Raw genomic sequence first — 26,415 nt, 5'->3', positions numbered from 1 at the left:
TTTCCATGCCTTGGCTATTTTGTTTTTGGCTGCCATGATTCCTTTTAATTGGAATCTATTTACAAATTATTTCATAAGATTTTGCACAGGTGTTTAAATATTTTGGATAATTGGTTGAGTAAACAAGGCTATAAAATGTAATTTAAAGACTACTAAAAGGAGGAGGAACTGTTTGCTCCTTGGCATAGTATGACACTCAAAAAAGTATAAAGATCTATCCTTTCAGCTTAACCAATCACTCAAAGCTAGTCTCAGACAAGTGACTACAAGACAGGACTAGCAACTCAACTATCAGCCTTCAAACCTGAATCGGGGCTTCCGTAACCATGAATAAAATCTTCATCCTTTTGATCTTGAGCTGTTTGGTAATTACAGGTAAGAAATACTTAAAATTGTATTTTATTATGTATTTTGTGCCAACATACTACCCTGTTTCCCAGAAAATAAGACCTAGCGTGATTGTCGGTGATGGCTGCAATATAAGCCCTACCCCCAAATAAGCCCCAGTTAAAGTCCTTGTAGGTCTTATTTTCAGGGTAGGGCTTATTTTTGGGTAAACAGGGTAGGGCTTATTCGGGGGGTAGGGCTTATATTGCAGCCATCACCGACAATCACGATAGGTCCTATTTTCAGGGAAACAGGGTAAGCAGAGTATCCTTTCACATAAGAGCTTGTCTTTTGTAGGAAAACTTAAGTTTAGGCCCTCCACTTACTCATATGCTCTCTAAAGGCAGACAGTTATAGTACATGTAGACCCTAACAATTTACTTCTCTTATTTGCTCCTACATTGCCTGTTAAAGTGGAACCAAACTCTCTCAATCAACATTAACTATTTTAATCCGTATGCTTCTAGCATTCATAAATATATAGAAAGGTCATTTATACTTACTTGTTTTAAACTTTTTCATTTTTCATTTCTTCAGTTGCTTCCTGGTTTCTGGCCGAGGCCAAAATATTGTCATACATCCCAAGAGCCTCTTTTTCCTTCATCTGGAAGAGGGGCTTTCTCAGCTGAGCACACCCTCCTGTCTGCATGCCTGACCTAAGAGCATATGGATTCCAAGAAGTAAATGCTAAATGAATCATCTGCCCTTACTCAAGATGGCAGCTGCTAGAAATAATTGGGGGATGTTTTTCAAAGTGATTTCTCAACAAACTAAAGCATGGAGACATGGATGAATGGGCAAGCTTGCTTTGAATATTAAATAGCGTTTTCAGTTTGTGGTGCTCAGACAGTTAGGTTCCACTTTAAATATACTAAAGTCTCAGTTTTTTTCCACATTATACTAACCTATTCTGTGCAGTGGTTTTGTACAGAACAGCCCCGATCCTCCTCTTCTCGGGTCCCTCACTGGCACTTCTGGCCCCTCCCCCCTACTGAGTGCCCCCATTGCAAGCAGCTTGCTATGGGGGCACCTGGGCCGAGCCGCTGCTCTGCCTGTCCATTCAGAAGAAACAAAGCCACGGTTCAGCCCTGCCCCCTCTCTCTCTCTCTCCTCATTGGCTCATTGACTTTGATTCACAACAGCGGGAGCCAATGGCACTGTGCCAATGAAGAGGAAGAGTCCCGGGCAGCCGAGTCTCTTGTGCAACATCGCTGGATATAAATGGGGCTCAGGTAGGTATTAGGGGGGCTGTTGCACACAGAAAGTTAGAATGCATTACGCTAAAAAAAATCTGCCTTTACAACCACTTTAAAGTATAACTTAGCTTTTGGATAGAGTTGGAGAGGGAGTAGAAAACTTGTCTGTTTTTATTGCTTTCTGTGCCCCCCGTTAGGGAGATTCCCCCTCTCTATTTGTCCTGTTTACCATTATCATTGAAAGTGAATGTAAAAGAAAATCACAAATTTTGGGTTGTTCCCCAGAAAAGTGATAGAGGCAAACTCTTCCAATGGGGACACTAGTTCTGGTGACCTGGGAGGGCCCCAGAAAATTCCCTTAATTTGCAGGGATTTCCTCTCACTTCCTCCCTCCTCTCCCTAGTGGGAAAAAAAAAATCTGATGGGTTATAACCCTCCCTTACTCTATCCAAAATGAAAAAACAAAAAAAACAAAAATTGTTTCATACTTACCGTAATTACAGGGACCCTACATTAACAACCAACGTAACTGGGGACAGTACACTGATCCCCTGTGTAATAGGGGACCATCACTCACTGTAACTGGGGACACTTCACTAGACCAAGCTAACTGGTGGTACTACATTAACCACCAATATTTTGGGGACCCTACATTGACCACCAATATTATAGGGGCCCTACATTGACCACCAATGTACCTGGGGGCAGTACACTGACCCCCAGTATAATAGGGGAACATCACTAGCTGTAACTGGGGATACTCCACTAGACCAATGCAAATGGTGGTACTAAACTAACCACCAATGTAACTGGGGGACAATACTGACCCCAAAAGTGATAGGTGCACTACACTAACTGTAAGCAACAGCAATATTACAGGGACCCTACATTAACCACCAATGTAACTTGGGACAGTACACTGACCCCCAGTGTAATAGGGTACCGTCACTCACTGTAGCTAGGGATCTTTCACTAGAGCAATGTAACTAGTGGTAGAAAACTCACTGCCAATGTAACTGGGGGGACGATATTGAACCGTAAAGTAGTAGGGACACTACACTAACTGTAAGCAGGGGTACTACAGTGACCATCAATGCATCTGGGGGTACTAACCTGACAATCAATGTACCGGGGCACTACATTGACCACCGATATTATGGGGACCCTGCATTGACCACTGATGTTATGGGGACCCTACATTGACCACTAATATTATGGGGACCCTACATTGACCACCAATGTAACTGGGGACAGTACACTGACTCCCAATGTAATAGGGGACCGTCACTCACTGTAACTGGGGACACTTCACTAGACCAATGTAACTGTAAACTGACCACCAATGTTACTGGGGGGACTATATTGATAGGGGCACTACACTAACTGTAAGGAGAGGTACTACACTGACCATCAATACAATTCGAGGTACTAAACTGACTACCAATTTAACTGGGGCACTATATTGATCACCAATATTACAGGGACACTACATTGACCACCATTGTAACTAGGACACTTCACTGACCCCCAGTGTAATTCGGAAACTGCACTGACTGCAACAGGGTACCCTTCACTGTACTAATGTAACTGGTGGCACTAAACTGACCTCTAATGTAACTGGAGGGGCTACCCTGACTCCCCCCAAAGTAATGGGGCAGTACCCTAACCATAGGTGTGTGCAGCCTATTGCATTAGGGTGTGCATTAAAAAGCTCCAACACACATGCGTGTGTGTGTGTGTGTGTGTGTATATGTAACACAGTTTACTAAGCTTCAGTTATATATCAACACAATGAGTGATCGGTACTGCTCAATCACTGTGTTCATTCAGAAAAGTTTAGGGTGTGCCTAGGCACATCCAGCACACCCTGTGCACACGCCTATGACCCTAACTGTAATTGAGGGCACTACACTGACCATCAATGTAATTGGGGGTACTAAACTAAACCCAGAGGCGGCTCTAGACTTTGTGAGGCCTTAGGCAAAACTTAGACATGAGGCCCCACTGTATTAAGAGGGTACAGTATAGGGGAGTGGACAGTACAGGGGGTAGGTAAGTGGGCATAATAAAGATATATTTTCCTCAAGAAGAAAGAAAGAAAGAAAGAAAGAAAGAAAGAAAGAAAGAAAGAAAGAAAGAAAGAAAGAAAGAAAGAAAGAAAGAGAGGGGGTGGGGAAAGAAAGAAAGAAAGAAAGAAAGAAAGAAAGAAAGAAAGAAAGAAAGAAAGAAAGAAAGAAAGAAAGAAAGAAAGAAAGAAAGAAAGAAAGAAAGAGGGGGGATGGGGAAAGAAAGAAAGAGGGGGGAAGGGGAAAGAAAGAAAGAAAGAAAGAAAGAAAGAAAGAAAGAAAGAAAGAAAGAAAGAAAGAAAGAAAGAAAGAAAGAAAGAAAGAAAGAAAGGGGGATGGGGAAAGAAAGAAAGAAAGAAAGAAAGAAAGAAAGAAAGAAAGAAAGAAAGAAAGAAAGAAAGAAAGAAAGAAAGAAAGAAAGAAAGAAAGAAAGAAAGAAAGAAAGAAAGAAAGGGGATTAGGAAAGAAAGAAAGAAAGAAAGAAAGAAAGAAAGAAAGAAAGAAAGAAAGGGGGATGGGGAAAGAAAGAAAGAAAGAAAGAAAGAAAGAAAGAAAAGAAAGAAAGAAAGAAAGAAAGAAAGAAAGAAAGGAAGGAAGAAAGAAAGAAAGAAAGAAAGAAAGAAAGAAAGAAAGAAAGAAAGAAAGAAAGAAAGAAAGAAAGAAAGAAAGAAAGAGGGGATGGGGAAAGAAAGAAAGAAAGAAAGAAAGAAAGAAAGAAAGAAAGAAAGAAAGAAAGAAAGAAAGAAAGAAAGAAAGAAAGAAAGAAAGAAAGAAAGAAAGAGGGGGATGGGGAAAAATGAAGGAAAGAGAAAGAAAGAGACAAAAAGAATGGAAAGAAAGAAAGAGAAGGGGGTGGAGACGGAAGGGAAGGAAGAGCATCCCCTACATCAGTGTACTCACTGGGAGGCAGGAGGGACTGGATGGATGGATGGATGGATGGATCAGACTCCCCTTGTCCTTTTGCTTTTCCTGGGCTTCAGCTTGAATCTTCCCGCCCACACATCCCCTTCTGTGAGGCAGAACAGAGAACACTGGCGAGGAGAGTGGGCGGGGCAGACACTGGAGGAGAGGGCGGGAGGAGGAGGGGCAGAAGCTCTCTCTCCTCTTCTGTTTGGCTGTGCGGCAGAAGGGGGAGGGGGGAGATCTGTCAGAGCTCTACTGAGCGGCTCTCCCTCCCTGCCTGTGATCCGGAGATGTATGTGAGCTCCGATCACAGGTCTCACTTGCCGCCTGTTATCTCTCCCTGTAGCAGAGCGAGGGGACTCGGGACGAAGATCTCTGCTGCTGAATGAGGCGGCTCTCTAATTAGGTAAACAATCCAGCTGTGCGAGGCCCCTATGACTGCGAGGCCTGAGGCCACCGCCTATTTTGCCTAATTAGAGAGCCGCCTCTGACTAAACCAATGTAACTGGGGCACTACACTGACCAATAACATTACAGCAACACTTATCAGCAATGCAACTGGGGGAATTTGATTGAACATCAATAAATTGGAGTCACTACATTGACCATTTGTTATACATGTAAATAATGGCATTTCTGTTCCTGCTAATTATTTCATATGATTACATTTGGGTTGTTAATCCCTATGTCTTACCTTTTCCTATTTCAGGCCAGCTGACCACCACATGCAATCGGTGCTGGAATATTGGCTCAACCGAATGCTGTGACAAAGACAAGCTTCAATGTGATGGATCAGGTTGTATGACCTCGTCGGAGCACTGCCATATCAGTAAGTGGGATTGTGTCTTCTCAGCCGTGGCTCTAGAACCAGTAGAAGTCATGGACACATCTTCCCTTGTTTAAAGGGTGAAATGTATTTAAAGGAAAACTATGATGGCAGTTGGTCAATTTAGAATTTCTAGAACGTTTTCAAATATATAAATGTACATTCTATTCCATTCTATTACATTTTTTTTAAATTAATTTTATAACATTTATTTTAGCAAAAAAGGGTGCTTTCATGGTGTTTCCATGACAACCAACCATACTAGCCAAGGGGCGAACAAGAAGAAATGAAATAGCCTCCTCCATCCATGCTGTTTACATACCTTGGACTGTCTACTTTCCAAAAAGGGGTGATCTGGGGGGTATTTGTACTGTTCTGGCATTTTAGGGGCTCATGAAATGAGGCCATCAGTACATCAGAATCGATTGCTTTTCAAATACACCGTACATCCCATAGTTTTTAGACTTTATAACTTTCCTACAGACTAAATAATAAACACTAAATTGGGTTATTTTCACCAAAGAAATGGAGCAGAATACATTTTGGCATAAATTTATGAAGAAAAATTATTTATTTTCAAAAGTTTATAACAGAATTTTTGGGTCTTTTTAAATGTATTTGTTAAAAAAAAAAAAAAAAAAAAAAGCTTCAGCCCCGGAAGATTTGGCTGCTGAATGACCGGGCCATTTTTTTGTGATTCGGCACTGCGTCAATTTAACTGATAGGTGTGCGGTCCTGCGGCGCTGTACCCAAACAGAATTGACATCCTTTTTTTACCACAAATAGAGCTTTCTTTTGGTGGTATTTGATCACCTCTGCGTTTTTTATTTTTTGCGCTATTAACAAAAAAGTGCGACAATTTTGAAAAAAAAAACACAATATTTTGTACTTTTTGCTATAATAAAGATCCCCATTTTTTTTTAAAAAGCTATTTTTTTCCTCAGTTTAGGCCAATATGTATTCTTCTACATATTTTTGGTAAAAAAAATTGCAATAAGCGTATATTGATTGGTTTGCGCAAAACTTTTAGCGTCTACAAAATAGGGGGTAGATTTATAGCATTTTTATTATTATTTTTTTACTAGTAATGGCGATGATCTGCGAATTTTATCGGGACTGCGACATTATCAGACACTTTTGACACATTTTTGGAACCATTGTCATTTATACAGCGATCAGTACTATAAAAATGCACTGATTACTGTATAAATGACACTGGCAGGGAAGGGGTTAACACTAGGGGGCGATCAAGGGGTTAACTGTGTTCCCTAGTGTGTGTTCTAACTGAAGGGGGGAGGGGACTGTATAGGGGAGATAACAGATCACTGTTCATACTTTGTATGAACACACGATCTGTCTCTTCTCCCCTCAGATCCCTGGTTCTTGGTGTGTCACGAGTGATCGCGGGAGCCCGGCAATCATCGCGCCCGCCGGGCACTTGCATCGGCTCTGGGGGGCGAGCAGCGGGTGGCCACAGGGTGACGGCCATTCTGCCAAAGTAAAAGTGCAGCGGCTAGTCAGCAAGTGGTTAAATACCACCAAAACAGAGTAATTGTCATTCAAAGCGTGACAACGCTGAAAGCTGAAAATTGACCTGGGCAGAAAGAGGGTGAAAGTGTCTTATATTGAAGTGGTTAAGTACAGAAAAATGTTTGTTGATCCTGCCAGAATGTTAGTGTCTTTGTAACGCCCTGTGCACCGAACTGATATCTCAAACAATGGTTTCAACTATTCTAGCAAAAGCTCTGCTTTAAACTACGAAACACCACCTCTATCATAGGCGTGTGCAGCCCAAAGCTCAAACACACATGCTTGTGTGTGTATAGATAATATATATATATATGTGTATATATATATATATATATATATATATATATATATATATATACTGTATACACACATTTACGCACTTTTTTATGGCAGAGTTGGCACCAAGAAAGAGAAGTATGGTAGCACTTCACTAACCACTTCAGCCCCAGAAGGATTTGCCCCCTTAATGACCAGGCCATTTTTTGTGATACGGCACTGTATTACTTTAACTGACAATTGCACGGTCATGCAACGCTGTACCTGAATAAAATTTATGTCCTTTTTTTTCCCACAAATTGAGCTTTCTTTTGGTGGTATTTGATCACCTCTGCGGTTTTTATTTTTTGAGCTATAAACAAAAAAAGACCACCAGTCCTCAGGAGGGACGTACTGGAAATGGAGCGAGTACAAAGAAGGGCAACAAAGCTAATAAAGGGTCTGGAGGATCTTAGTTATGAGGAAAGGTTGTGAGCACTGAACTTATTCTCTCTGGAGAAGAGACGCTTGAGAGGGGATATGATTTCAATTTACAAATACTGTACTGGTGACCCCACAATAGGGATAAAACTTTTTCGCAGAAGAGAGTTTAATAAGACTCGTGGCCACTCATTACAATTAGAAGAAAAGAGGTTTAACCTTAAACTACGTAGAGGGTTCTTTACTGTAAGAGCGGCAAGGATGTGGAATTCCCTTCCACAGGCGGTGGTCTCAGTGGGGAGCATTGATAGCTTCAAGAAACTATTAGATAATCACCTGAATGACTGCAATATACAGAGATATGTAATGTAATACTGACACATAATCACACACATAGGTTGGACTTGATGGACTTGTGTCTTTTTTCAACCTCACCTACTATGTAACTATATGTAACTATGTAACTATATGACAATTTTGAAAAAAAAAATATATATATATTTTTTTACTTTCTGCTATAAAACGCATCCAAAAAACACAACCAAAAACAAATTTCTTCGTCAATTTAGGCCAGGGCTGGACTGGGACAAAAATTTGGCCCTGGACTTCCTCATGACTGGCCCACTTTAATTTTGAGTGTCCCCCACAGCGCCCCCCCTTACATCAGAGTGTCCCCAACAGCACCCCCCTTACATCAGAGTGTCCCCAACAGCGTCCCCCTTACATAAGAGTGTCCCCAACAGCGCCCCCCTTACATCAGAGTGTCCCCAACAGCGCCCCCCTTACATCAGAGTGTCCCCAATAGAGTCCCCCTTACATCAGAGTGTCCCCAACAGAATCCCCCTTACATCAGAGAGTCCCAATCAGCAGCCCACTTCACATCAGAGTCCCCACCAGCAGCCCACTTCACATCAGAGTCCCCATCAGAGAGTCCCCACCAGCAGCTCCCTTCACATCAGTGTGTCCCCATCAGAAGCCCTTCACATCAGAGAGCCCCCATCAGCAGCCCCCTTCACATGAGTGTGTCCTCCCTCTCCTCCCCCTCCCACATGTACTCACAGTTTTGAAGGAAGCTTCTCGTTCCTCTCTCCAGTCATGTGATAACAAGTAATAGGGGAGAGAGGAAGGAAAGTCTGCCGTTGGTCTATCTCCCCCTGCAGACTGGAGGGAGCATAAAGCCTAATGCTCTTTCCAGCATAAGACGGAAGCTGCTCCTCCTGACAGGAGTGAAATTGCGATCACTCACTGTCAGAGAGGAGCGGCTCCTGACTGGCCCACTGAGCCATCGGCCCACCGGGAATCTCCCGGTAGTCCCGATGGCCAGTACATGCCTGATTTAGGCCAATATGTATTCTTCTACATATTTTTGGTAAAAAAAATCCCAGTAAGCGTATATTGATTGGTTTGCACAAATGTTATAGCGTTTACAAATTACGGAATATATTTATGAACTTTTAATTTATTTTTAATTTTTTACTAGTAATAGCGGTGATCAGCGATTTTTTAGCGAGACTGTGACATTGTGGCAGACAAATCTGACCCTGAATGACACTTTTTGGGGACCAGTGACACCAATACAGCGATCAGTGCTAAAAAAAAATGCACTGATCACTGTATAAATGACATTGACATAAAGGGTGATCAAAGGGTTAAATATGTTCCCTGTTTGTGCTTTCTTACTGTGTGGGGGAAGTGCTGACAGGAACAACACAGAGATCGCTGTTTCTAATCACTAGGAACAGCAGATCTCCATGTTGTCCCCTGTCAGAACGGGGATCTGCCTTGTTACATAGGCAGATCCCCGTTCTTCCTCTCTGTGAAGCGATCGCGGGTGGCGCGCATGGGCTCCTCCTCCGTGCAGTGGGGCGCACGCGCCCACACTATCTATTGCATGAAACGATGTACAGGTACAGTACGTTGATTCGCACAATAGCGCCGCCCTGCCGTAGTATATATGTGGTGGGCGGTTTTTAAGTGGTTAATGGCAGAACTGGTCAGAGGGCGATATTTCCCATCTCCCCGCCGACACACAGAGCGATAATGCTAATGTGCACAGGGTGATTAGGGTGTACCCAGGCACACCTGGCACACCCCCCCTGCGCACGCCTATAACCTCTATGTAATGGAGATGCGTGGAGGGTAAGGTGTGTGTAGTCTAAATCAGGAGTAATCTGCTTAAGGTGACAATGAGGCTCCTCCATAGACACAGTACGCCGAAGGACAACAACTGTGTTACTGGCAGGACCAGAACCATCAGGTAAAAATTAAAAAATAAAAAAACAGAAAAAAAATATATATAAAGGCTGGTAAGCTGATATATACATTTTTTGTTTTCAGGTTTAAGTACATTTTAATGTTTATTTTCTTTCTTTTTTTTCCTTCCATCAGGCGGTGTGGACTATCATACAATAAAGAAAGGCTGTAAATATCCACAAATATGTGATCAATGCTTTTCTGTAACAACCAATGACAACTTTCTAGTCCGTGTGAGCAATAAATGTGGGGAAGGAGATGAAAGCAATGCAGAACTGAACTATGACAGTAAGTTAATGTATCCTGTTCTATGAAAATAATAAAAATTATATAATAGAAAAATGACTTTGACATACTTATCCAAACCAAACATGCCAATAAAGTCAGAGGGATAGTCAGAATTCCTGATTGGAAATTTTTGAAAGGTGTGCCAGACCTAACAACTGCTGTCAAGTGGTTATTTCAATACTGGTTCTAATATACTGTAGATCGGTGCAGTCCATCCAGGTTTTATCCTTGAGCCCTGATGAAGGGGGTTTGTGGCTACAAAACATGTTCTGTGTTTTTTATAACTTCTTTTTACCGACCATAAAAATTATTTTGGACTCTTTCGTCTGGTTTTAGTCTGGTGCTTTTTTTATGTAATTTTATGGTTTGAGCTAGTTTTGGATTCCTATCAGGGAAGCCTTGTTGTGCGGGAACTACCTCTCCAGAGCTATTGATCTTGTTTGAAATCTTCCTTCATCTGACTACACAGTCTAATGCCGCGTACACATGACTGGTCTTTCTGTGGGACCGAAGTCTGACGGTCTTTCCAATCATATCCGATCCGATCCGCCAGATGGATGGAAAATAGGACCACCAACCATTTGGATTTTGTGGACAGGATCGGATTAGATAATGGCGGATGTCAGTGGACATGTCGCCACTGACACCCTCCGCTCCATAGGAGTGGAAGAAGTGTCCGATCAGATCCACCTGAAAATCTGACAGGTTAACCTGATCGGGCAACCCGTTTGAAAGGGGCCTAACAGTTTCCCAGGGTCTCTTTGAATATGTTGTTTTCTTATCCTCTGTTGAACCCTGATGAAGGGGGCGTGTTGCCCCGAAATGACTTGGGTGTTACATTACTTTTTTTTTTTTACAAAGTGTTAAAATAATTTTGATCCTACTAATCCCTAATTGCGGCGCACATGTAAGATATTGTGGCAAACCTTGGAGTGAAAGCAATAATTCTAGGGACACTAGTTGGTTAACTCTAAACCATCCTTTTTCAACTGGGCATCCTGGTGTTATGGAAATGATTAAGAGCTCCAATCGAGCCCAAGGTTATATGCTGCTGTTTCTAATTGGAAAGTGTGGCTATGCATGCATATAAAAGTAAACACTCTGAGACACGCTCAGCACCATTACTTTTTACACTTCTAATTTATTCAAGGTGGTGCTAATGTTTTATACACAAAAATACGTCATTGCTATGTTAGTCTAATAGGTACATCTCATTGGTTAAGATAGAAAAGAAGATGGAGAATCTTCATAACGAGGTTTGGCTGTCCTTGGTTTTATCTTCAGTTCTGCGTTCTTCTGATGTGTGGGATGTAGGGGGTACCCGCCATTTTGAGAAAAATATAGGAACAGAGCAAACCTGTATACTTATATAATGAGTAAGGAGAAAAATATGTATGCACATAAGAAAATAGACATTTTCGGATTATTATTATTATTATTATTATCTACATCACATTCCTTCACAGTCCCCCCTAAAATGACTATTTTCTCTTTTCTGTCCCTAATACTAAAGGTCTTACTTTGGCCTGGCCCTTCTCCTCAGCAACTCTTTTAGGCTGTATATAGAATTGGGCAGCAACTGTTCACTTCCCTCCTCAATACAGCTGGAGAGGTGCAGTCAGACGCTATCTATCCCTATAACCCTATAGGATTGTGAGGTTATGGACAGGGAGTGACTGTAGAGGAGTGAAGGGTTTGTCATCTTCCATCATAAGGAGGTCCTCTTCTTCTTGGTGGAGAAATGTAGGTGTGCTATTGTCTACAGCCTTGCTCATTAACTTTTTACGAAAGGTAGAATACAGCATACAATCAGGGCTAAAAGAACCAGGATTATTAATACCGTTACCCGTATCTGGGCGAGAACCTTCTGCCACCCACTCATCCAGCTAAAGTATTGATCCCATGGGTCTGTGATACCTGAGTTCTTCAACTCCAATGACAGATCTTCTAATTTCTTTATAGCTAAAGTAACCTTACCATTTGGGCCAGTACTATCAGGAATGTATGTACAACAGGTTCCCGTTTTTTTCTATGATTTTACAAACACCTCCTTTCCCAGCTAGCACCATGTCTAAGGCCATCCGGTCCTGGAATGTCATGTAGGAAGTGGGGGCTAACTGGTCAGCAATTCCCTGGAGGGCATCTTTAGTGTAATTTACAAATCTCTGTTGGTTATAATATGTGTGTTTCAGGTCACCTAGAGGCTGGGTGACAGATGCACCCCGTTGGGATCAGGAGTGCACTACATGGTAGTGGACCCTACGGCTGACTGCTGCGGATTGAACCCTGGGAGGTTCAGGAAGCAGGTCTACTGGATCACTGACACAGATCCCACTGGGAGCTAGAGCATATATTCCCCAGGGCGCGGAGTCTAAGAGCCAGCAGGTGTTCACCAGAGCCTTTAATGGTAAGGATGGACTGCGCTGCAGTCTGGCTCCAGGTCGCGGCCCCCAGGGTCTCACAGCTCACGGTAGACTACAGGAGAAGAGGAAGGAGGCAGCAGGCTGGAACAACAAGGAAAGTAAGGGACAAGCCAAGGTCGGGGCCACAAGCAGACAAGGACAACAGAGTACACGCCAAGGTTCAGGGTCACAGGCAAACAGGGATGGTTGGGAACACGCCAAAGTCGGTAACAGGAATCAGATGTAGGAAACACAGCGAGTACACATAGAAGCTAATACACAATGGTTGATCAGCACTGCTGGCTTGTAGTGCACAGGTTAATATAGGGTTCCCTGATAGGGCCTGGGGTGGGGCCATGCTTAGAGGAGAGGTTACAAAAGCAGTCAGGTGAGGGTCAGCTGGTCTCTAGAGATGAACACATGGAGACAGCTATGCTGATCGACAAACTCTATTGCATAACCATGACATGTATTTAATCCAATCTACATTCTTGTTGACAGTTGTTATGGGGATCAAAGACTCAAAACCAGCTTTTACCTGGTCCCTGGCTTTAAACTCATCAGGGACCCCCCTTGTAACCCCTATGGCATCTTTGTACACATGAGGGTCAAAGCTTCCGGAGAGAGCTGCTCGCTTCCTCCTCTGACTGTGTGCTGGGTCAGTGTATGTATCAGGGGTATCTTCGGTTAGGATATGGGGGGGGGGCATAATGACCTTTGCAAGGGCACATTCACTGGTCCGGATTCCCTCTAGATCAAACAGAAAAAGGATATGCAGCACCCGAAAACACGCTCTCCTGCAGTGATAAGCATGCATTCAGGTGTTCTTCCTGGCCAACTTGACTGAGGTGGCTGTGGTCAACAAAACTTGGAATGGACCATCATATCTTGGCTCAAAGGTCTCCAGACAGTAGTTGGTGTGTTCCTGTATCTAATTCAGGATCTGGAATGGAAGAAAACACCTGGACATGCATTCAGGTTAATTCTCGTGATAATGTGGTTACATAATTAGTCAACACATCAGACTGCAACTGTTGTGGAAAGTAACAACCAAGTCTGGGAGCTGAACCAAACAAAATTTCATAAGGGGATAGGGCATGTTTCCCCTGGGGGTGTGTCTGACACTGAACAGGGCAATGGGCAAACTGTCTGGCCAACTCATGTTAGTCTCTTGGGCCATCTTTAACATCCTTTTTTTTTTTTTAGTGTCCCATTCATCCTTTCTACCTTCCCGCTACTTTGAGGGTGGTATGGGGTGTGTAGTGCCAACTGAATCCCCAGTGCTGCCCAAATCTCTTTAGTAAGGGTTGTTGTTAAGGCTGGGCCCTGATCTCTCAATATCACCTCTGGGACCCCAAATCTACATACTATCTCACTTAGTAGTTTCTTAGCTGTGGTCCTGGCAGTCATGACCACTTCCACTAGGGCGTTTTCGAATCTGCCACTTCTTGGCACTTGAGAATGATCAATTTGCATCCTCTGGAATGGGGTATAGGGCTTTTGCCAGGTGCTTCTTCTGTGTTTTTTTCTGTGCGTCCTGGCTTACATTTGGTGCAGATAATGCATTATCTGCAGAAGTTGTCCGTCAGTGGAGTAACTCTTGGTGCAACACTTGTTGATAAGAGAGTTCATAAAAGTCTTTGTCAAGTGGGCAGCTCCATGTGCCCATTGCACCACGGCTGGGTACATACTCCTGGGTAGACAAGGCTTCTTGTTGCACTGGAATAGTCCATTTCTGAGAGGAGTTTCCAGCTTTCCTTCTTATCCGGACTTGTTGTTTCCTGTAGTTCTTTTAGATAAACTCTGTCCACTGGGAGAGTCTGTAAGGTAAGCACAGGGTGGTCTTCTTCTACCACCCTGCTGTCCACTTCCCGTGGACCACCAGCTCTGTTTGGCAGCTGAATTGGCTAGATGATTGCCTCAAGCTTCCTTTGAGTTCAGTTTGTCGTGTGCTTTTACTCATAATAGTCACTTGGGTTGTGAGAAGCAAGGCATCAATCAAGTTTTCACAGGTGTTCCTGCAGCCGTCAGGAATCCTCTGTCCTAGATAACACCATAATTATGGGCAATGCTGAAAGCATATCTTGAGTCCATATGACTGTTGGCTCTTTTTCCCTCTGCCCATTTACATGCTGTAGTAAGTGCTTACAGCTCTGCCTCCTGTGCAGACATCACCGGTGGTAAGGCTTCAGCTTGTAGAACAGTGTTTTCAGTGGTGACCGCGTGTCCTGTGTGGTCATGGGGTGACAATTCAAGACTCTACTCCTCCTTTCCCCCCTCGAGAAGTGGAAGAAGGGTGGTAGGGTTCAGTGTTTGACAACTTAATAGAGTAATGCTGTCCAGTAGGAGGGAACACAGAAGTCTCAAGTGTCTGGTAGTGGACAAATGTTTCGGCTGGATCTTGGTTGAATATGGCAACAACGTCATGGGGAGCAAGCAGAACGAGGCTGTGCCCGAGGACCAAGTTCAAAGTTTTGTCAAGCAAGGCTTGTGTAGCAAAGCCAGCTCGCAGACACAATAGGCCTCCTCTTGCTACCGCATCCAGCCGACAGGAATAATATCCTATGGGGTGTAGGCTGATGCCGTGTGATTGGGTGAATACACCTACAGCATGTCCCAGACATTTGGATACAAAGAGCTTGAGCGTTTTGTCGTAGTCTGGGAGCCCTAGCGCCCGAGATGGCACACTTGAGGGCCTCAAACTTAGATATTTCTTCAGGAGACATCTGGAAGGGTCTGATTGCAGAGCATCAGTAGGAAGGCTTCTGGAATCCATGCTCTGCACTAGGAAATTAGTCCAAGGAAGGCATGAAGGGATTTCTGACCTTGTGGCAGTGAGATATCAGAGATTACTTGCACCCTGTCTTCAGTGGGGTGTCTTCTCCCATGGGACAAACAGTGTCCAAGCAAAATGACAGGTGTTGAGCACCACTGCAATTTGGGCTTTGAGGCTCTGCACCCCTGGTTGGCAAGATAGCACAACAGGCTTTCTGAGGTGACTTCAACTGGGGGTAAGTCAGTTGCACAAAGGAGAAGGTCATCAACATGTTGGAAGAGAATCACTTCCGGGTGTTCCTCTTGTCACGTGTCAAGGATGATAGCCATAGCTTTTGCAAACTGGCTTGGAAAGTTCTGTGCCCCTTGTGGCACAACTGTTTAGGTATGTTGCCATTTCTTTCCATGGATGAATGCAAAAAGGTACCATCAGGAGGGGTGAGGGTGGACACTGAAGAAAGCGTTTGTAAGGTCCACCACTGTGAGGTACTTTGCAGTCAAAGGCATCCACAGAAGGTACCTGGTTCTCTTTTAGGATTCTCTTCTTGGGGTTATTGTGGTTTCCGGGGCAATGATGCGCCCTCTTTTAGCTTGACTGAAACTGGTGGCACCTTTAAGTGACCGTTGTCTTCTGGTCCTGTGGACCTTAGGCACGCAGGGATTCTGTCAAGTACTTCCTGCAGTATTGAGCTTGAAGTTTTTGCTTCATGAAGTGTCGTCAGGAGAGGCAGAGAACACAAAGCAGATGAGTCTTCTAAAGATAGGGGAGTATGTAACTTCATCCCCCCTTTAGGCGTGTCCTGATTGAGGCCTGTAGTCCAGACAACACATCAGCTCCTAGCAGATTCAAGGGACATGTAGAGGACACCACAAATCTGGCAAGCAAATCAGGAAATCACTTGGAGTGGCTCAACAAATGGACTGGAGCGGGGCACCCCATCCACTCCCACGCAGGAAACGTGTGTGTCTCTTTTCATAGTGGGAGAAACTCAGATCATCAAAGGCCTGTACGAGTCTAGCATGATACTTCTTCAGACTCCCCTTTATCTTGGGTAATATCTTGGATTGTGGTGGTCTGATCCGTCAACTTCTTCTTTGCCCAGTCGTGGAGTTGCGCACAGAACTCCACGCCTGAGGTGTAGGAAGTGGCACTTGTCAGGCAGGCATCATTGAAGGCCGTCTGCATGACCAGCCAAAAGACATGTCCTGCTTTGATTTGGCATAGGCTGATCAAGTCTCTCCAGGCAGCTGAGTAAGTTTCTTGTATCTGCACTATCCTGTGGTAGAAGGGAATTGGCTGCTTCTCTGGGTCAGGCAGACTTGTCACTAAGGCCGCTGCTTGTGATGGAGTAAAAGCGACATACATCACTGGTGCCCCTTCTGGTAACCGAGACTGTTGTTGGGGCGGGGGCTGGCAAGGGGCACTGTTCTTTACGGTTGCCAGCATGTGTTTGAGATCCTCTCGGAACTGAGAGTCTGGAGCCGGATTGGGGGTTAAATCAGTGGGTGGCCTTGCTGCCTACTGTTGGGCTTCCCACTCAGATGCTTCTTCATCATTAACATATCCGGCCTGGGAATGTGATGCTCCCGTATTGGGGAAGACAGATGTGTGGTATGAACCATCCTGATTTAAAACAGGGAGGGCTGGGTACAGGCTGTTTAAGCTTACTGGGTGTACCAAGATGGCCGTCGGCAGGAAGTGCACTGGGCTGGGTAGAAAGTGAAGGCATGGGTGCACTAATATGGCCGCCGGGCTGAGTTGTCACAGTGGGTTGTGCTTGGGTGGTGAGAAAGGAGTGGTTGTTAGACGGAGGGCAGTGCTGTCCCTCCCCTCCTTTTGTTTCAAATTCCAACATAGCGTGGTAATTTCACATACTGTATCATCAACTCTGTGATACACATACATAATACAATCGCCATCTTTCTTAACTTCCTTTATCCAATTTTCTTTATCACACAGGATTTTTCTCCCTGTTTCTTTAGCAACATAACTTTCGCCACTTCGTTCAACTTTGTTAACTATTTCAACATCTTCTTCTCTCCTCTTCACAATATCACATTCTTCACAATTTCACATTCTTCACAATATCACATTCTTTTCTCTCTCTGTTTCTCAGCTAACGGCTTGAGAGGAGAATACGTACAACTAAGAGGTTAATATTCTTCCCACTGCTCCTTATCAACAAATTCCTTGGGTGGGGGCACATAAGGCTGCGCTCCTAGCTGCTACTGTCTGCTATAACCTTGTAATGTATGGTTAATCTCAGAACAAGAACAAACACGTCAGGGGTAGTGGGGAGCAACAGCCCACGACCCAACAGATCCCCCGGGCAGCCCCCCCCTGACCTTAACCAGTCCCCAACCCCTCTCGTGTATAGCAAACAGTAAACCACAAATACACTCACGACAGGACATTACACCTGCCACTCTTCGAACTGCAAAATTTCAGCAGGCTAAGATAACCTCAGAGGCAGACAACTCCTCTTAAACCCAGTTAATAGTCGTCATTACAGTTACTCCCAGAGGCCGACAGCTCGTCTGGGGGTGAGACATCTGTAACACTTTCAGACTGCGGGGGGCTCCAGCAGCTGAGATAACCCTCAAAGGTCCGACCAACCTTGAGTAACCCGTCCTATAACCGTCTGCTACAACCTCATCCCAGAGGCCGACAGCTCATTTGGGGATGAGAACACACATACACTCATGTAGCACTTTTAGACTGCTGAGTTTCGTAGCCCAAAGAATGGCAGACAGTGAACAAATACAGACAGCAGAAACCCATCGGCAGGTTCGTTAAAACAGCCTCAGGCGAGGAAATACCTGCCTCTAAAACAGTCTCAGCATACCGACAGAATCCAGCGGTCAACCGAAAGATAAGAATGTCGTACAGTGGTAAGAATCAACTTACCGTACTGTTAGGGCTGCGCAAACCCCCCTCTTATCTTTCAATTAACGCCCAAATCCTTATCGGGGTATGGCTTCGACTGTAGCCTGAGAGGTCCCGGGTTTCGGCACCAGCTGTTATGGAAATGATTAAGAGCTCAAATCGAGCCCAAGGTTATCTGCTGCTGTTTCTAATTAGAAAGTGTGGCTATGCATGCATATAAAAGTAAACACTCTGAGACACGCTCAGCACCGTTACTTTTTACACTTCTAATTTATTCAATGTTTTATACACAAAAATACGTCATTGCTATATTAGTCTAATAGGTACATCTCATTGGTTAAGATACAAAAGAAGATGAAGAATCTTCATAACGAGGTTTGGCTGTCCTTGGTTTTATCTTCAGTTCCGCGTTCTTCTGATGTGTGGGATGTAGGGGGTACCCGCCATTTTGAGAAAAATATAGGAACAGAGCAAACCTGTATACTTATAAAATGAGTAAGGAGAAAAATATGTATGCACATAAGAAAATAGACATTTTCAGATTATTATTATTATTATTATCTACATCACATTCCTTCACACTGGGGTGCCTTGAGGTTTCTTCAAGGGTGCCTTGGCTAAATGCCTTAAAACTGCCCAAAAATTGTATACAAGCTGACATGTGGATGAAGCCTGCCTTTTAGTTACACAAAGCCACAGGTTTTCATTGTGCACCATTACAACCTTCTAGCTGTCGGCGTCCTAATGACCAATGGCATCATCCGTTGATATGGAAGATGTCAGTCTTCTGCACAGCATCCTTGTATCCCCCTCTCCTGCCCCTCTCTATTAGCTGAGTGATGGAGAAAAACCAAGGGAGAAGAGAAACATTGGAATACTAGTCAGTACCAGTTTGCGAAGGTGTATTTGCTTTGCATTCATAAATCACCTGTAATGTTGGGTGTCCTACTTGGTGTGGCTGTTGCTGCATTATGTAGAACTATTAGGATGGTTTTTACATTTTAGAATAGAGTGCCTCGAGACTGCCCATAAAGGGTGCCTTGAGATTGTCCATAATTTGTAAAGGGTTCCTTGACTAAAAAAAGGTTAATAAAACTGCTCTAAACTGATAACCTATAAAGAATTTTTAAGCCTCGCCTTTCAAATTTTGGGTACCAGAGTTTTTTTTGCGATGTGCACAATTGCCCAGCCAGGACAGAGGCTTTTGGAGGCCTGCAAGGTGGCCTCTTCCCCACTGACTATGCGCCCTGGCATTTAAGGGAACATTACTCTTTGGGAGGTGTTCTTGTTTTTGATTCAAGTTCATGTCTCCACAAAATGCACAGACTCTGGGAATCTAGGCCCGGGATCCATGTTTAGGGCCTAGATACCCGATTACCAACAATGACTGCTTCAGACCGTGAGACTCAAAACAGATATTAATATCATCAGCTCAAAGTAAACTGATTCTGCGGTATCCTGATATAATCTGTTTAAGGTGTTATGTGTCAAGTGTATTTCTCCCATTGTTAACCGAGTCACCTATTGTGTCTGTCAGTCTGCTAGTATTGTATGCACTCCATCTAGGCTGATTTAAGTGACTAGTTAATTAGCTCAAGTTAATGATATCACGGTCAGCTATTAGTTGCTAGAGGTGGATTAGCATATAGTATATGTTGGTTGTTCCATAGTTATGCTAATTATATTCCTGTATTCAGTTTCCTTTGCATACAATGATGTGATCAGGCTCACCTGACCTGGTGCACTATAAATTCTGTATGAGTTTTCAATAAACAGTTCCAGTTCTCATACAAGCTTTGGTCTGCTAGTCTTGTATGCTCAGCTATAATAACTGGTTCCAGACTGGAGAATGCTATATCTTGACGGAAGCACGCAAGCTGGGTGCTGAATGTTTCCATCACAGTATCTACTTACTTGAAACAACCCAACTTTTATATACAGTATTAACAAAAAATAGCTTAGAATACTGTGTTTGCACTAAAATTCATTTTAGTGGATTTTTTTCCTGAAAATGTGGTTGACAACTGGGCAGATATCATGCATCTACCATTATTTTATTCCCCAGGATCTTGCCTTTCAGATTTTTTTTTTGGGGGGGGGGGGGGTATAGTAATTCCTATATGTCACATGATGTGCAGGGCCGCTAGGCCAACAATTCCTTATGGTGGTGACATAATCTACTGGCTCTCTTTGCTCTAGGTGTTGTTGGAGGGGAAGACAGTCTCCTCCCCCTCTCTTCAAGCAAAAAAGCACCTTATACCTGGGGGGGGGGGGGGGGGGCAGTGGGGGTATCTGCATTTAAAAGATAGAGCTTAATCTTTGTCACTAACACTTAAGGTATAACCAGGGCTTTTTTTTCTCAGAGAATAGGTGCAGTCACCGAGTCACCTCTTGTGTCCACCTCCGAGCGCCATTCCTTGGTTCCACCACCTACCACCATTCCTTGGTTCCACTCCCTAGGCACCTCCGAGCACCATTACTTGGTTCCACTCCCTACTCACCTCCGAGCACCATTCCTTGGTTCTACTCCCTGCCCACCTCCGAGCACCATTCCTTGGTTCCACTCCCTACCCACCTCCGAGCACCATTCCTTGGTTCCACTCCCTACCTACCTCCGAGCACCATTCCTTGGTTCCACCCCCTACCCACCTCTGAGCACCATTCCTTGGTTACAGTCCCTACCCACCTCTGAGCACCATTCCTTGGTTTCACCCCCTACCCACCTCCGAGCACCATTCTCCGAGCACCATTCCTTGGTTCCACCCCTTACCCACCTCCGAGCACCATTCCTTGGTTCCACTCCCTACCCACCTCCGAGCACCATTCTTTGGTTCCACCCCTTACCCACCTCCGAGCCCCATTCCTTGGTTCCACTCCCTACCCACCTCTGGGCACCATTCTTTGGTTCCACTCTCTACCCACCTCTGAGAACTATTCCTTGGTTCCACTCTCTACCCACCTCTGAGCATCGTTCTTTGGTTCCACCCCCTACCCACATCCCAGTAATGGATACAGAACCAAGTATCAATTTGTGGGGCTAAGTAATTTGTATGTAATTTGTTAATGATAGGACATAAAATAGATCCCCTGTAGCCAGCAACAATGGAGCACCCCCAGCAACAATAGACTCTGAACAGCTAGCAACAATAGACCTCTCCCTCAACAGTAGATGTCTTCCAGAAACGATTGTCTCCTAGTAGCATAAGAGCCCCCCCCCAGCAACAATAGATCCCCCACCAGTGACAACTGACCTCCCCAGTAATAATAGACTCTCCCTTGTACAAATAGATCCCCTCCAGCAACAATAGATCCCCCAGCAGCCAGCATCAATAGACCTTCCAGTAAACCCCAGCACCCCTTGCCATTACATACATTCAGAGCTAGAGGTGCCGGAACTGCGTTCCCCCGCGTTCCTGCTGAAAAAAAGCCCTGGGTATAACTAAAGGGAAACTTTTTTTTTAGTTTTGGATAGAGTAGAGATGAATTAGAATGCTTCTCGGTTTTTATTGTTGTCTGTGCCCCCTATTGGTGAGATTCACCCTCTCTATTTGTCTTGTTTACCATTATCATTGAAAGTGAAAGAAAATCCAAAATTTTGGGTTGTCCCCAGAAAAGGAAAAGAGGGGAAATCTTCGGATGGTGACACTAGTTCTGGTGACCTGGGGGGGCCCAGGGAATTCCCTTAATTCATAGGGATTTCCTCTCACTTCATGCTTGGCTATGGGACAGGAAGAGATGGGAAATCTCTGCAATGGAACACAGGTGGCAAAAAAAAAGTCTGGCATGGGTTATAACCCTCCCATGCTCTATCCAAAATGAAAAAAAAAAAAAAAGTTTTGCCTATAGTTCTACTTTAACTCTTAATGGAACTCTGCCATAAGAAAATATTGAAGGCATTGCTGAACTTTCCTTTTAAGAATGCTTGGTCCCTGGCTGGAGATTTCCTCCGCTGTGTTCTGAGATTACAACCCAGAAAAAGTACAAGAAGATTCTGACTCTTTTCTGGAACCCATTTATAACACTTTTCTCACGACAGGGTCACTTTATATGTAACACACTTAAATTAGTCATCAACCAAATACTTACGGGTCTTTAAGGCATATAAAACATCCATTGAATGTCAGAAACATTAGTGCAAGCTGAATGAAATGTCACCATATGTTTTCTAATAGATGAATTCTTGTATCATCAGCTCCATCTAGTGGTCAATATGCGGTATAGTTTTCTGAAATAATTCAATAAGAATTCATACCACATTCTTGCCACTAGTTGGATCTGATGATATAGGGATTATTCTATTAAAAAAACATAAAGTGAAATTTTGTTCTGCTTGCAAATGTTTTTTTTAAATAGGCTCGTTAATTATGAATAGTTAATTATTTTCCATTTTTTTTCTCCTCTAGCCAACATTTGTGACCTTCAGTTAAAACCAAACAAATATCAGTGTCCAAGCTGCTTCATAGATGGCAGCACCGATGTCTGCCTGAGCACAGGATTTGTGGACTGCCTTGGATTTGAAACAGAATGTGTGGATTATGGTGGACGTTTTATTTTTTCTGGTAAGTACCTATTCCTACTATCAATGTTTGCTAAAAGTCATATTAAACCCTCAGTTTTATGCATCCTATGCAGCTTCTTTATCTTTTAATCCTGATATACACTGTATTGTCAAAAGTATTGGGACACCTACCTTTACACACACATGAACTTTAATGACATCCCAGTCTTATGCCCCGTACACACGGTCGGACTTTGTTCGGACATTCCGACAACGAAATCCTAGGATTTTTTCCTACGGATGTTGGCTCAAACTTGTCTTGCATACACACGGTCACACAAAGTTGTCGGAAAATCCGATCGTTCTGAACGTGGTGACGTAAAACACGTACGTCGGGACTATAAACGGGGCAGTGGCCAATAGCTTTCATCTCTTTATTTATTCTGAGCATGCGTGGCACTTTGTCCATCGGATTTGTGTACACACGATCGGAATTTCCGACAACGGATTTTGTTGTCGGAAAATTTTATATCCTGCTCTCCAACTTTGTGTGTCGGAAAATCCGATGGAAAATGTGTGATGGAGCCTACACACGGTCAGAATTTCCGACAACAAGGTCCTATCACACATTTTCCATCGGAAAATCCGACCGTGTGTACAGGGCATTAGTCTGTAGGGTTCAATATTGAGTTGGCCCACCCTTTGCGGCCATAACAGCTTAAACTCTTCTGGGAAGACCTTCCACAAGGTTTAGGAGTGTGTCTATGGGAATGTTTGACCATTCTTCCAGAAGCACATTTGTGGGGTCAGACACTGATGTTGGACGAGAAGGCCTGGCTCGCAGTCTCTGAGCTAATTCATCCCAAAGGTGTTCTATCGGGTTGGGGTCAGGAGTCTGTATAGGCCAGTCAAGTTCCTCCCCCCCAAACTCGCTCATCCATGTCTTTATGGACCTTGCTTTGTACACTGGTGTGCAGTCATGTTGGAACAGGAAAGGGATGAGGGGCAGGGGTGAGTCCTTATGGGTTGTGGTGGTCCATTAGTCCTGGATGATACCCCTTGTTGCACACCGAATAGGGCAGCCTGTTGAAGAGTAGAAGGACTCTGTGTGTAAAGAAAAGGAGAGAGGAGCAGCGCCGATCTGAGTGTAGCAGTAAAACAATCAGCTTTTAATGACAGGTAATGCACTTACTAGAAGGCAGGTAAGTGTAGGCACAGCAGTGTTTGACAGTCAAGTGGGGAGCAGAGGTCGGTGATATCAGCTGGGAAGCGCGGTGTCATCATGCCCAATGGCGCCGTTGATTTCCAGGGTCTCGGGCTGGATGGTGGAGGTGCAGGAGGAAGCTGTCACTGGTCTTCTGATGTTTATCTGGCACGGAATTTGCGCAACAATTTTTCAAACGTGTTTTTTTTCTGAAAACGGTTTCATGATTTAAAAAATAACAAAACAGTAAAGTTAGCCCAATTTTTTTATATAATGTGAAAGATGATGTTACGCCGAGTAAATAGATACCCAACATGTCACACTTTAAAATTGCGCACACTCATGGAATGACGCCAAACTTCAGTACTTAAAAATCTCCATAGGTGTCGCTTTAAATTTTTTTACAGGTTACATGTATAGAGTTACAGAGGAGGTCTAGTGCTAGAATTGTTGCTCACGCTTTAACGCACGTGGTGATATCTCACATACGTAGTTTTAATGGCGTTTATGTATGTGGGCGGGACTAACGTGTGCGTTTGCTTCCGGGGACAGGGGCATTTTAAATTTTTTAATTAATTTTTTTTTTATTTTACTTTTTTTTTTGGTCCTCTTTATGGAGAGATGCGGAATCAATAAGACCCCCCATCTCTCCTCCAGGCTGGAAAATATGAGATCGGGAAAAAAATCCACGATCTCATGCTTACCAGCTGCAATCGCGGCTTTGTTTACATCCGCGGCCGGTCGTGACGTCATAACGTCGCTCCCGTGCCTCCAACGGTCATAGAGATGACTGGTGACCGTCTGGTCACCGGAAATCTCCATGGTCGTCATCCGTCGGCAGTCGATTCTTTCTTCGGGTCCCAGATGGCACGAGAGAGCCCGGAGAAGCACGGCATGGCGACAGGAGGGGGGGATGTCCCCTCCCGTCGCCTGTAAGATCAATCAAGTGGCGGAACTGCCACTATGATCGTTCTTATGGTGCACAGAATCGCTGGCTGAAAACGAGGGTATCTGAATGATGCCTGTAGCTGCACCCATCATTCAGATATTCCCACTGAAAGTCCAGAATGTCATATGATGTCCTTGGGCGGGAAGTGGTTAAAGTCAAAATTACTTTTTTTTTTTTGGTAAATGAGAGATCTGGGATCTCTCAATAAAGAGGACCTGTCTGCTTATTTCTATTACAATGGATGTTTAAATTCTTGTAATAGGAATAAAAGTGATCAAAAAAAATTAAGGGACAGTGTAAAAATAAAAAATAAAGCTAAATAAATAAGAAAAAAAAAATGTAAAGCACTCCATCGCTCCGAGCTCTCGCGCAGAAGCGAACACTTGCGTAAGTCACGCCAGCATATGTAAACAGTGTTTAAACCACACATGTGAGGTATCGCCAGGATTGGTAGAGCGAGAGCAATAATAATTCTAGCCCTAGACCTCCTCTGGAACTCTAAACAGGTAACCAGAAAAAAAATTTAAAACGTTGCCTATGGACATTTTTAAGTACCGTAGTTTGTCGCCAATCCACAAGTGTGCGCAATTTTAAAGCGTGACATGTTAGGTATCTGTTTACTCAGCGTAACATCATCTTTCACATTTTACAAAAAAAAGTGGGCTAACTTTACTTTTATTTTTTAAATTAATTAAAATTGATTTTTTTCCCAAAAAAAATGCGTTTAAAAGACTGCTGTGCAAATTCAGTGTGACATAAAATATTGCAACGACCACCATTTTATTTTCTAGGGTCTCTGCTTTAAAAATAAATAAATAAATATATATATATATAGATAGATAGATATTATTTTCTAGCAAAAAAAATATACAGATTCTTACTTCTTACTAATTCTTAATTGCTGCTCACTATCAAACTAATTTTTTTCACTTTTTTTTTTCTTTTGCTTTGCTACATATTTCCCAGGACATTGCCCAAACCCCCCCCCCCACCCAAAAAAAAAATCTTTTTTATGTTATTTGTCCCATTTTATTTGTTCCAAAAATCTTCCATAAATCTTCCTCCAAAAATCTTCTACACCTTTTTCTAGTTTTCTTGCTGAATTTAATCACATACAGTAATCTCAATGGTTGACAAAAGAGACCAACATAAAAAAAATAAGGAATATATTATCACTAATTGTAAATAATAAAAATTGTAATAATACATTTTTTTCTGGCAAATTATAAACAAAAAGATTGCTGTTTGAGTAGTGTTATGCCGAGACAAGTAGTTTTATTTATACTTTAGGTATTATGGAAAATAAAGCTTTATTTCAATATCTGAAATTTGACTTGCAGATGGAATAGCAAGGGATGTGTCAGTTAAAGGATGTGTTACCAAGGTTTTTTGTGCCTATGGGTTTACAGCAATACCTGGAGGCAAGGAATTGGATAGGAAACGTTTTCTTTGTACACCTGCACTACCAAAAGTATAGAATGTGGTACATCACCATACATACGCTTTGCATAAGAACGCTGTCAATTAAATCCATCACTGAAAAGGAAATGGTCAA

At 43.4% G+C, this 26,415-nt stretch overlaps 1 protein-coding gene across 1 annotated transcript; it reads left to right on the top strand.

Annotated features, from left to right (window-relative positions):
• Positions 1-212: 212 nt before the first annotated feature.
• LOC141110548 (uncharacterized) lies at positions 213-26,415 on the top strand. The gene is made up of 5 exons (XM_073601946.1): positions 213-375; positions 5,262-5,381; positions 9,993-10,145; positions 22,613-22,768; positions 26,201-26,415. Exons 1-5 carry the CDS (start codon positions 327-329, stop codon positions 26,335-26,337), a joined length of 615 nt encoding a protein of 204 aa, XP_073458047.1. The 5' UTR covers positions 213-326; the 3' UTR covers positions 26,338-26,415.

The sequence above is a fragment of the Aquarana catesbeiana genome, linkage group LG10 (genome assembly GCF_042186555.1).
Source record: "Aquarana catesbeiana isolate 2022-GZ linkage group LG10, ASM4218655v1, whole genome shotgun sequence".
NCBI lineage: Eukaryota > Metazoa > Chordata > Amphibia > Anura > Ranidae > Aquarana > Aquarana catesbeiana.
The sequence above is the reverse complement of the archived record's forward strand: the minus strand, read 5'-3'. Positions and strand labels throughout refer to the sequence as shown.